General features: G+C 31.0%; 2 protein-coding genes across 3 annotated transcripts in view; one reads left to right on the forward strand and one right to left on the reverse strand.

Annotated features, from left to right (window-relative positions):
* The first annotated feature begins 7,418 nt into the window (after positions 1-7,418).
* On the forward strand, positions 7,419-8,757 carry LOC123709965 (cyclin-dependent kinases regulatory subunit-like). The gene is made up of 2 exons (XM_045661606.1): positions 7,419-7,630; positions 7,953-8,757. The coding sequence occupies exons 1-2, from the start codon at positions 7,572-7,574 to the stop codon at positions 8,173-8,175; spliced, it is 282 nt and encodes a 93-aa protein (XP_045517562.1). The 5' UTR covers positions 7,419-7,571; the 3' UTR covers positions 8,176-8,757.
* Positions 8,758-9,147: 390 nt separating this feature from the next.
* LOC123709958 (dystrophin, isoforms A/C/F/G/H) overlaps positions 9,148-13,686 on the reverse strand; it is a 331,052-nt gene continuing 326,513 nt past the window's right edge. For both annotated transcript variants that reach the window (XM_045661594.1, XM_045661595.1), the window contains 3 exons: positions 13,163-13,286; positions 12,618-12,701; positions 9,148-11,154 (listed from right to left, as the gene is read on the reverse strand). In XM_045661594.1, the coding sequence (XP_045517550.1) occupies positions 11,039-11,154; positions 12,618-12,701; positions 13,163-13,286 (324 nt within the window). In that variant the 3' untranslated portion in view covers positions 9,148-11,038. The remainder of the gene's footprint in view (positions 11,155-12,617; positions 12,702-13,162; positions 13,287-13,686) is intronic.

Raw genomic sequence — 13,686 nt, forward strand, 5'->3', positions numbered from 1 at the left:
CAATATTAATGTACACGTTTATACATTATACATGTACAAAATAAATTTATTTTACATAAAAATTTACAATTTGTTATATTTATAATAATGATTAACTTAATTACATACTATTGATTTGGTAATGACCTATAGGTAACGTATCGATTTTGTTTCGTAAAATGTACCGATTAGTGTCATTAAAAGATAAACACACCTTATTTATTTCCTGTGTAAAAATTGAATGTTTTAATGATCTAAACCGATACATTTTACAATGCTGTACGTTTTTATTAAACAAACACGACTTATAATTATCCAACGTTAATTTTTTAGTGACACATTTGTTAACACCCTTCGCCTTAGTAATAATTTTATCATCTACCTGTAATGCATACATTTTTGATCGCAAACCCACAAATTCTGAAAAGATTTTACCACAATTTTCATCTTTAAAATAACCTAATTTTTTCTTATTTACTTGAGGAAAATTAAAAACATTGTTTGGATCATAGTCTGATGTATCGAAATGTGTACAAATGTCTGGCTTTATATCATTATAAAAGTTACTAGTAAATATTTGATAAATGAGACTGTCAGTATCTGTATACAGTAGTTTCAGATTTGAAGTAAATTTCTCTTTCATGTAATTATAGTGGAAATCATACATCAGCGTTTTAGATATATCTAATATACAAAATCCGAGATAAATAGGTTTATTATAAATTAATTTCATTTTGTTTAATTGAATTGCAACAAGACTATCAGAAAATATTGAAACACTGTGAAAATGTGGTTGAGCAATTAGATCCCCAGCTCCCAATACTCTGCCCCTATTTTCCCAGTGGGTTAACAGTTTAACGTTAACTCGTTTCTTAATATTTTCCATAGTCTTACCAAAAACAACGTTGTTCATGAGTTTATAGAAATCTTTCTCAAAATCGGAATTAGCTCGAGTTCTTAATTGTGTATTAAGGTCTATATATTTCTTTAACCATGGACTCTGCTTAAATTTTAATATTCTATAAACTTTTAATAATTTTAAACCCATTTTCAAACATTGAATTAAATTTCGATAGTGAATAATATATTTGGATTTATTTTTTAAGTTTGGAATCAATCTAATTTCCTTAGCGTCCCCAACTGGTATATTTTCTGGACAAAGAGGTAAATCTGAATGTTTATCATGTAAATCCACCGGATACTCCAGATCTACTTCTAAGATAAAACCTATATCCGATGAACAACTAACATTAAAATCTGTATCAACACTAACCCACTCAAAACCACCTGTAGGTAGATATTGTGACATTGCCCAACCATATAGATTATTGGCATCGAAATACATTAAGAATGACTCTTTATCTTTTGCATTATAGTCAGACATGTAAACATTATTTGCTTTTGCATAGCGAGTGCTACATTGCGAAACACCACCACGAATTCCTGATTTAATAAAAGCAATCATATCTATATCAGAAAGTAATTCAATTTCTGTTTTAGTATGTTTTAACATAGCATCCCAACTTAATCCAGGTGCTGTATAGTAATGAGCCGGGTCTAAATCGTACGTTTTAATGCAAACACACCTAAAATTTTCAAAAATATCTGCTAACAATAAAACATTAGTTTTTAAATAAAGATTTGAATAATCCAACATATTTTTACAATTGAAATGATTCCAAACGTCTTTGGCATGGTTGTAATCTTCATTAGAAATAATGGAATCTGTAAGAGTACTGTAAAAGTGTGGAAGATCTGGAGGTTGATTGTAGTTTAAAGTATCAAAATCTTTAATGAATTCATATGGAAATACACCTTTTTTAGTCAGCCGTTTAAAGTCTTCTGAATTGGGAAAGCATTTTGATAATTCATTAAAATTATTCTTTGTGAAATTTTTTGCTAAAGTATCTAAGCTGCTGGGTAAAAATTTTAGGGAATCCACAAAACGTAAAGTTACATTACTGTTATTGATTTGAAACCTTTGAAAATGATATGTATTTTTCTTTATTTTGTGGGAGAACTTCTACCTGACCTTCATCAAAGTTTAAGGCATGTACGATAAAATGTGCATCATAATGACTTAAATTGTGCAAGAAGACTGGTATAGTGTAAGGTACTCTAAATTTTTCTGAACAAACTTTATGTATGACCCCAACAAATTCTCCAGTAAACCAATCGTAGTAAAATTGAATTGAATTGAATTCCCACACAAAATTTTATCACAAATGTAACAATGATTAGATTTGCTAAGTATATCTTGCTGTATTGGTGATATTTTATTAGCAACTTTTTGGAAACCAATTTTTTTAACAATTGTTGTCAAATTATCTTTCAGTGTTTCCATAAATTTTAAAGCACAGTTTTCACCAGTATATGTTACATATTTAGACAATTTATCATCGTATGAGCATTTAATGTAGTATCCAAAACTATACACATTATGTTTTTGTACATTTATTGTATGTGATTTTGAAGGATCGTTTGAACATGATGCTAAGGGACTTAAAAGAGCCTCAAAATCCGCATATATAACAAAAGGTAACATCAATTTACGTTGAAATTTATCAAAACTTAATTTACATTCAGAAACAATATCACCCCACCAATTTCTTTTATTTTTATCTAAGCTTGGTATTTGTGTACAAATATGTCTGCAATCATTTATTTGATGGTTATTTAAACGTTCAGATGTTGAAAAATATTGTAAACAAAAGTCACATAGATATATAGCTTCCTTGGATTTCGAAACTTGACTACTTATTAATCGTGACATATTTTTTATATAACAATAATGACCGATTTTACCCTGTGTCAAATATAGTAAATTTATATGAGTCTGCATTTTATTCTTTGTAAAATACAATGGCCCAACAATACAATGTTTTTTTCTTTGTTCATTATATTCTAACCCAAAAACATTAATGCTTATATTATTAAGACTTTCAAATTTGTGTATATCGTTTAATTTAACTGGAAATTTAATATTACCGAACTTTAATTTATGACTGAATTTGGTGTATGATGATACTCTATCCGAATTCTTATGAATTGGAAATAAAGCAGATAACAGTGCCCACTTAAAACATGCGTCATCAGTGTTTTTAACATTGATCACAGCTTTTTTTATTTTTATATCATGTGGTAACTCAATAAAGGATTTTCCTCTTAAAGGGTTAAATTGATTTACGTTCATATCCAAATGTAAATTTTTTTTCAGACTCCACCCACTATCCTTTCTCTCGAATGAATTTATATAGTTTATTAGAGATTTCGTGAGAGTTGTATAAAATATATTTAAATCATCAGCAATACAAACAATAAAATTCATTGATTGGAAATCAAAAGTGTTGTTAATGTTTTTTGTCTCCTGAACAAAGTCACCATATAAAATGAAATTTATTTTTAAAATGTATGATCTTCTATAGATTTATTTATTATTGTAAATATTATATCTTTGACTGATGCAAGAAATAACTCTGGTGTCTCAAACTGTAAATCATTTTGATTTTCTGAAGTTACTCTATAGGTTATTATTCTATTACCGAACGCAGTCTCAATTATCTTAACATTGGGTTTTATTGAATGTTGTATTTTATTTACATTATTTTTATGTGCATTGCTCCTTAGATGAATAGCGAAATATTTTTTGGAAACATTTCTATTACAAATACGGCAAAATTTCATGTTAAAATTATTACCTTCATTCGATGTTGATTGCTCTTGTGAAGACCGTGAAAGATGCATGTTCGATCCAGATTTTATTCTTTTGATGTCAGCAGAGTTAATATCAACAGCTCCTTTCCTTTTGGTTCCACGACCCATTTGATCAACCCTATCGAATACAAATTTTATTATATTTAACTGTTAGAAATGCGAATAGAGAAATCAAAAAAAAAAAATATATATATATAATATGATTATTAAATATACTCACAGTTTCCCATCGAATTCATCACATAGCACCATCATTCTTTGATCATAAAATGGGTGATTTAAATCATTTCTTTATATTTCATCACAAACGTTGAAAAGTTCAATTGTATCAATGGATAAGCTTTCAAATTCATGATCCATTTCATAAAAAAAACACTAACACATTCTTGAGACATTGTATATATGTATTCGTTTCACAACGGTTTTTTGTCTCACACTTTTAACCTTAATGCGCAAAGGTCTTCAACAAAAAGCACAATGATTGACTTTGTACAATGTAACATAGTATTTATACTAGTGGAAAACTGAAACATTACTTAATTATATAAACATATGGTATTAAAATCTGAAGCATGAAGAAACTAAATGAAACTAATTTTTAAAACTGTAACGTTTTACACTATCTTCCTCGGATATCCCCTTTGTTATGTTGTATACAATATCCTTTATCTGAACATCAATGTTGGAATCGTTTTTCATGTAATATTTAACACGAATATCTGCATTTTTCCAATGTTGTGCCACTGGGATTTCTTTCAACTTTTTTAAACGATATAATTCCATTTTCATAAGTATGTCAGCGTCCATTCCATCATCTTTATCAGTCGATATATATGATATGCTTCCCTCCTTCCCTGCACGGCCAACACTTGAAGAAAGTTTAGTTTTTTTCTTCTTCCGGTCAGGTTCTTGAAGAAAAAAGTCATCTAAACGATTGGTCTCCTTATTTTTATTTTCTGTTATGTTTAAAACCTCTTCGTCATCATCAGATAAATTATAATAATTATATGGTCTGAAACATTTTTTCCACATCTTTCAGGTTGTATGAAGACTGAAATATAACATAAACAAATCAAAATGCGTTTCAAAAAATAAATAGGAATTATTAAAGAATTTACTGAAACCAAATTTAAAAAATATAAATAACTTACCTCCATTGTTGTTTATTATTTCAAACTTTCAACCACTTCACTTTTGTCGAACTTAGAGCACAATACTAAATCTTTCTACAAGTATCGGGTTATATAGACTGGTAATGGATATCATTATCTAGTTACGATATTCAACTCGATTGCATGTTTGAACAAGTATCCATACCTATCAGTAAAATGTGGATAATAAATACAAAGGGCACTCTAAATACCCTTTGCAATCTTAATAGTCATTGCATTTTTTAAATATTTTTGAAATAGATAAGAACAGAAATGTGTGTATCTAGTAGTTTAGCAACCACATATACGTATAATTATTATAATATTAAGAACAATAAAATATATTTACGAATATGAAAATATAAACGAATAACCTTATCAGGTTTTTATTAACCTTCATTACTTTTGAAGTATATTTTAGGACAGGTTCCTAAGAGATGTATTATAGGTTTTGTGAATAATACAGCATTCAACGGTAGTTATGGTAAAAATCCTTTCAACTTTGAAAATTTTGGTATTTGCTCATTTAGCCTATATATAGATGGTCAACAGATACCTTCAAAAGCGTTACAACCATCATTTCCAAACGATGTATTTACTAGCGCATACCACACCCTGTACTCAGGCACCGGTATACATTTTCTTAACGAAGGTAATGGAATATCGAGGGAGCAATATTCAAATGGGTACTGTTTACTAGCTTTTGATTTAACACCTGACTTGTCGGCTAACTCTAATGTGCATTGGAATCTTGTACGCCATGGCAGTGTAAGAATGGAAGTAAGATTCGAGAGCGCATTGACTGAAACAATTAACTGTGTAGTTTACGCAGAGTTTTCAAATATTATAGAAATAGATAAGAACAGAAATGTATGTGTGGATTATAGTAGTTAAGCAATCACTTATGTAATTATTATGATATTAAGAATAATAAAATATAATGTAATCGAATATGACATGGTTTTTATTTACCTTCATTACTTTTTTTTACAAAGAGACTCATTACTTATGTTGAGATCATATAATGTGTGTTTAAATACATTGGAACAAATATGAATTGATAGTAATAAATGTAGTCAGTAAAAGAGTGAAAGAGTAGGGGAGTAAACGCGTATTAAAGTATGAACACGCTAGAAGTGCAAATGAGTCTTCGTAGAATTCATCCCAGCCTCCAGAGCAACGTATATCCTTCAAATCGATTGCCCATGTATGCTCAGGTGCCAGCACTTATCATATGCAATCTTGACCCTGATTCACAGCCGGGGTCTCATTGGGTGGCTATTCATATTAACGTTGAAAGAGTTGGGGAATACTTTGATTCGTTTGGACGTAAACCTATTGAAGCAATAGAAGGATTTTTAAGGAGGAATTGTTGCATGTGGAGATACAATAGCCTTACGGTTCAGGATTACCTATCGGCGGTGTGCGGAGTGTACTGTTTGGTATACATATATTACAAGTTCAGGGGGATGAGATTAGAAGACTTCCTTAGAAATTTTACGTGTGCTAGTAAATTTGTATAGAAATATAATGGACATATAAATAAAAGAATAATACCTGGAATAAAAATGTTTTATTTATATGTAACCCTTACATCTAATTTTATTATAGATAATGGTGTTAATGTAGGTTAGGTATATTTATTGTTGTTTGCTTAGACCCGTAGGTGAGGTTAGGTTAGACATAGTTTATTCTATTTTTCTTTTAGAGCCATAGATCGGGTTAGTGAATGTAGGAAAGTAGATAACGATGCATTCGTACTGAGTCATTAAGTAATTAGATAATGAGTGGGAATTTCGTGCAGGAAATAGTAGCTGATAAGGTGGTGATTGGTAAGTAATTAGCAAGGGTTTTGGGAAAGCTATCTCTGGAACGGTTAGAGCTATCACTTCAGGAGTGAGTGCATTCGACTACACACGGCCTGTTTAGTGGGGGTAGAGTACAAACTTTTTTTTTTTTAGGTTTGGCCAACCATGATTTTTACGTTTTTGACGTAGGGGGGAACTTTGACGTGAGGCAGTCGCCGGGAATCCCTACTACTAACACCACCATTTTTATAAGTAGTTTCTGTTGGATAAAACCAACTTTTTACTAGTTGGGCTTAAATAGTTTTAACCGAAATCTTTTATTTTTATTCCGAGTGGAGGCGGAACTAGTTTCTTTAGTTGCAGCTGAAAGGAACTGACTGGCGGGAGGTAACACAGGACAGCGAGCGCTCAAAGTTTCTTATTTCGGAGGTCAAGACATCTTTTGGGTCTCAGAGCCAGCGGCGAGAGTAAGTGAGAACAATTATTAAGTGATTTCATTATCATTTTTACACGTTACGTTGTTCCATAAGCGAACAAATAAAACATCGATCTATGCTATGGTTTCATGTAAACAAATCAGATAATTAAAAATTATCAATATTTATTATTTCAATAACTAAATCAATCTCTAATTAGACAAATCTAAGAATGGATAATTTTGATAGTTGACACATCTTCACAGCTATAGGCTATTGCGTCGTTGTTCGTGTAGCTGCAGTAATCTGTCACTCGTGTCATCTATCAGTTGTCAGCCTGCGTCAGGCGTCACCGCGTCAGCTGTTACTTTAATACTTGTTTTCCTTCTCAACACACCTTAGCGAAATAATTTTACTGAATCACCTAAATTTAATTACATACTCAAAGCCTGAGGATAAAGTAGTACTATACTATTTTTTTTCTATTTACGAATTGTTTAAAGATGCCTGCCGATCAAATACAATATTCAGAAAGATATAGCGATGACGTCTATGAATATAGGTAAGCATGCATAACATTTATCTTTGAATTTAAATAGAAACTCAAGATTTTCCAGCTTTACTTTATTATTACCCCTTATTATTATTATTATCACTTTATGCTGCTACATATGCCCTAGGACAATATAATAGTTGTGTGATAATGGTATTTCTCGGCATATAAAGTGCAAGCCAAAAATTACCATATTGGTCATTTCAGAAAATATTCTATCGATTAAATATCTATTTTGTACTGTTACAGCTAACCATAATTATATACCTAACTCAAAAACAATTAAACGAAAAAATTTGCGGACATTATTCTATGTAACAATTATTTTCAGACATGTCATATTACCACAAGATATTGCTCGTCTGGTTCCTAAATCTCATTTGATGACAGAGACTGAATGGAGAAACCTTGGTGTACAGCAAAGTCCTGGATGGCTTCACTTTATGGTACACAGTCCAGAACCCCATGTTTTATTGTTTAGACGACCAAGAACTGATGTTTCTACCTCAGTTAACAATTTAGAATCTACCTCAAACTCAACTGTTAAGGTGTGATAAGATTTCGCCTTTAGTTAATTATGCTGATGCTAATAAAAAAATCTTGCATGATTATTCTCAGGGATATCATTATGATTTATGTTATATTAGTCAAGCTTTATAGACAGACAAGTAAGGGCATCATTTATAAACCTCAAAGTGCAAACAATATTAATAATAACTATAATTATACTATTAAATATAATAAGCAGAGATTTATTTTATAATATGGTTTTAATTTTCTGTTTAGATTGGTTGTAATGTAATATAATTATCATCAAAAATGTTTCAGTAAAAAATGTTATAAGCGATAGCCAAATATTTATCAAAATGTAAAAACTTTATTACTCTCAGTAAAACTTAGCTAATAACTGTTATATATTACTTAATGTGAAAAAATAATGGTAGCTAAAAAAATTAATAGAACACATTAATATATCTCATGTTGCTTGTTTGATAATGTTATAAGATATGTAACAAGAATTTGTAAAGTTAGTTACAAAACAAGTTCCTGGGGGCTTTTGTGTGACACATATTGGTAACACATGACTGATAAAGTGCTGTAAACATAGTAGTTCTAATAAAATAATTTATAAAATGTATTTTTTTTTAACTTTTCTCTTTGATGATGTGATTAGATAAAGAGAGAACTTATATTCCACTCTGTAAAACATGACAGAAATAATATGCATCTCTTAAAATAATAAAAAAGAATTCTATAACCTCTTCCTAGAAAAATTCCTTATTAAAGCTAAAATTTAAATCTTAATATAAGTAATTTAGGTATGAATTTGTAGTAATAATGATAATTGGTTCATGTATTATACAGAGTAAACAGCATCAAGGCTAACTAGCCTCTGCAACAGTGTTTGTTACAATAAAGTGTTTGAACATACCTTGTTTATAAATAGCTATTTTGTTTGCATGAAGACCAAATCAAACAATGTGGAATGATGGAATACACTTATGGGTCTGAAATTAAAACCAATATCACTATGCAGAATGTTTATTTGGATTTAACATCTAAAACATTATAAACACAGTAAAATATACAAATAAATGCGAAAGTTACTTCATAATATAGATGCCAAAGAGATAAACATAATTTATAACACAAGAGGAAACTAATTGTCCTATGTTAAACAAATATAATAAAATTATTAACAATATATTAATAGTTAAAATATTTTTCGTTCGTTAAGTAATAATAATAATTGTGCTTTTCGTTTTCTTAAAATCTATATTAGCCAAAAATTATTAAACTTTCCTAAAATGGAACGGAAATTTCATAGTTGATGTTTAGGCATCATCTTTAATGACATTAAAGAAGCTCAAGTTTTAATGAATACCTGATATTTTTTCTTTATGTAGATGAAGAGACAAAATATTCAATATTCACATTCATTAAGTTCTTGAGGTTGAGCTCAAATTAATGTGTACAGTAATGCCATTAAAATAATAGAACAAATATTAATAAAATGATATGGTTAAATCGGAAGTCCTTATTGTAAATTAGTTTTAACAGTCACTTAACATTCGTATAAAAGTCATCTCTCCAATATAATCTTATCTAAAAAGGTAGGCGTCATCTTAAATATAGACACACGTTATAAAATGTCAAAGTGGCCACATTCAGTAACACTAGGAAGTACGAAGGAAGATCGTGCCTTTGTTATAGTGAAGTATTTGATTACACGGTTCCTTTGTCTCTACGAAGAGTTCTACTATGTCTGACCGCGAAAGGCGAAAGAAATCCACTAATTTATAGAAGCTGGATTATTAATATTTCATCATCTAACGATACATATTTTTTCGATTACTCGATATATGATAACATACAATATGCGCATAAACAACATGCTCCATATTCATTTGGCTACCTCTAAAACTACTGCAAAAACTTTTAACGAATTCATTAACTACAGCCACGCGTTCGTTGGCATAATATTGTACGTTGAAACTGTTCTTTACTAACTTTAACAATACACTTTCCACTAAAACGTAGGCCCTCTCGAGTGGCAAAGTTACCTTTACCGAATTGCGGTTAAAATGTCTCAAAATTGGTTAAAGCTAAAATTGTGATTATATTAAAGCTCAGCTCTCATGTAAACGACGTCAAACTTCGCGCCAAAGTCGATGTCAAGTGTCAACAACGTGACATGCCGTTTTACGCGATATTTTATAAACGCGTTAAATACAGCAAAATGATATGGCAATTTACAAGAAGTGATATGATTATACAATAGATATTGTACTAATAGATATGTACTTAAATGATAAATATATTTTTTACCAAGTGAAAAATTTGGTACAATTTTAAAAGTATAAATGCTGGTTACAAATGTCTTTTTAGATAATAGCAATCGCTCTGGCAGCGCCACCGATAACAGCATTGGTACTTGGGGAAAACTGAAGGGTAAAATGGAAAGTAATATGACTCAATCACGATACGTACTGCAACAAAGGAATGCCCTTATTTATACAATAAGCGTTGCATACAACTATCGTCTGCGAACCCTAGCTACCAGCAAATAATCAGTATATCTGATTACTTCGTGACTATTCTGTAAAGGCTGTGCCCACGACCATAACCTAGAGGCTCGTCTGATAGCTCTATACAGTGTGTCTCTTTCCATTGAATAATACAACAGATAAAACATTGTACAGAATTACCAGTAAAGCTATGTTAAAGCTCGGTTCGATTAGTGAAAATGATAAAGCTTTTGTATAATAAGGTGTAAAGGTTGAGCTTGTGCAGGTTAGTGATGAGTCGAAAATTAGTAGGTATAAAGTAAGTCAAATTTAGTTCTAGTGTCTTTGGTCCAAGATTCGGTTGAGATGCCAGAGCGATTGTTCGAAACCTTGGCGCGTTTTGATGAAATTATTCCTTTTCCTCTGGTTTGCCGTTGGTGTATCTGGGAGGCGCGTGGGAGTTCTGATTTTGTTGATCCTCCGCCATCACCGATACTAACTCTTCGACTGCTTTGCCAAGGTCATCTGAAAAAAGAAAATATATTAATTTAAGTTTACTATTAAACACGCCCTAGTTCATGTGAGTGATCTCGAATGAACCCGCGAACTTCGATTCTCCTTAATGTGGTTTTAGTTAGCCTTAATACCGTGACACGATAGAATAATTTCACTGTATTATCGTCACTATAATTTGAATTTGATTTACACTTCGGTCTAAGTAATACGTGGTTGGCTAAGCTAACACCAAAAATTAAAAAAGTATAAATAATTGAATTTCACGGTATTTCGTTTACAACAAAATAAATTTAATTTTTACTTTAGCCTCAATAACACGTGGTAATCATGATATTGAATTGTAGCTTATATGATACGTTTGTCGGTTTACCATAGCAGTGCCATCTATTGATTACTTACTCAATCCAGTCGAAAAGTATCGACATCTGTAAGAATCTTTTGGAGTTAACAGATAATTGTGACTGTCAATTAATTATAGACAAATAATTTGCAATAAAATAAAATTGCGACTATAATTAAAGATCTAAGCTATCATATCTCTTAAGTTGGACCAGACTGCTCACGGTGTGCCAATTTAAATCCAATTTAAAATCGGTTAAGTAGTTTAGGAGTCCATCGCGGACAATATCGTGACAGGATATATATATATATATATATATATATACGTATCTATATATTTATATTAAGATATAAATATATAGATACGTATATATAGTTTGTTCAACATTCAGTGGTATCCTGTTGAACCTTAAAAAAATAAAATAATTGAAACTAAACAAAAGGAATAAAAAAAAAGTAATAAAATAGTACAACAAGATTAAAAAAATTAACTGTAACTGTTTACTGAATCGCAATTACTTATATTTTGCATATTATATAAGTACACACTTTATTATTACCTCAAGGTATGCGTCCTGTTTAGCAGCAGAAACAAAATTCTGTATTATTATAGATATTCACACATACACAAGTAAAACTTGTTATTCATGCAATCAAAAATACTAGTAAAATTAAAATAAAGATTCTGCAAAATAAACCTCGATGTGACCAAAATGAAGCAATGCTATCTATATAAGCGAAAATAAAACAAATTCTATTAATTCACAACAACTAGTCATAAATAATTTGCTCGGCATGTAGCGTAATTATAGTTTTATTTATATATGATTATTATCAATATGTTCTGTACATAAATTGTTGTTTCTTGAGACTAATAAAAATAGTTGGTCACATTATAGTAAGAAAACAAGATGATGGTATTAACATGGTATTTTCAGACTTTTCACTGTCAAAAGTTATTGAACTAAAGATGATAAATAATGGAAGTTGTTTACAAATTTTAGTCTCAAACTGACAGCGTTTGTCATGGTAATGAACTTATCAATCACGAATGATAAGGATAAAACTTTGTTATTTTTAATATATGAATTTTGAATAGGTTATATGCCGAGCAAATTATGTCAGTCCCGAACCTGCGCAATGCATGAGCGAGTGAAGGGCGTGAGGTGGCGGAGGGGGGCGATCACCGGACTCACGCTCGCCCGCAGATACACCGTCTTTCAACACAATTATATTGTTACTTTATGTAATATATCCAATGTCAAAATCAATGTCAATAGCTAACGTAGCTCCTTATAGTCTTCGAATTTTAAATACTACACAAATGTAGCGTGTACGTTTTTTTTTACGACTCTTCCAGATGTGCACTATGCCTAAAGCACGCTAACAGTGTGGCATCAAGCTGTCATTGAAATGGAGGCTAGTCGCAAAACCTGTAGAATCAAGTGACAAGTATGTATCGACAATTAATGGAGCTACACTGGTACTCTGTAAATTCCTATAGAATAGGAATTTCGATGTAGTTCTCTCCATGTCTTTGGAGCGCTGATATCGCCACGGGATCGCGCGGTACAGACTCAACATTGAAGTCCAGGTCGACTATTATATACCGCTAGTGTACGGAGCTGTCTGGTCTAGATATTTTCAAATTAAGCACAAACTTCAATGAGTTACTTACTGGTGTGTGCGTCGTGGTAGAGTCCGTTGTGCATCTTGGCAGGTGAGTCCGTAGCGAGCTGTGAGGCGGTGACGGAGCGGGTCTGCAAAGTACCAGTACGACCCGCAGGCGAGCCCGAAGAAGGCTGGAATATAAATGTACATAAATGAAATAAAACGCATTGAAAATTGTAGGTGTCGTCTTGACCGACAAAATTATTGCAATCTAAATAAATGTATCATCTTTTTAGTTTAGTTTTGTGTTAATAACTGTATATAACATGTATTTTTGTACTACTTGCCTATCTTATGTAATTTAATACATTTTTTTTCTTTACTCAAAGTGGTTGCCTGGAAGAGATCGCTCGAAAGCGATAAGACCGCCAGTTGACCTCCTTTAGATTTAATTATATTCATTTTTTATATTGTAGTGTAACGAAGTGTTAATAAATAAATGATTAAAAGGTAACTCATAACAAATTGTATCCAAAGTTTTACACCATGAACTTGGCTTTATAAGTTTTGGCATCAAACAAAGACATTTAG

This window comes from Pieris brassicae, chromosome 5 (genome assembly GCF_905147105.1).
Source record: "Pieris brassicae chromosome 5, ilPieBrab1.1, whole genome shotgun sequence".
NCBI classification, from domain to species: domain Eukaryota; kingdom Metazoa; phylum Arthropoda; class Insecta; order Lepidoptera; family Pieridae; genus Pieris; species Pieris brassicae.

Coding starts and splice junctions, on each gene's coding strand:
- LOC123709965 (XM_045661606.1), top strand. CDS start 7,572: ATGCCTGCCGATCAAATACAATATTCAGAAAGATATAGCGATGACGTC. Junction 7,631..7,952: donor GATGACGTCTATGAATATAG/GTAAGCATGCAT, acceptor AATTATTTTCAG/ACATGTCATATTACCACAAG.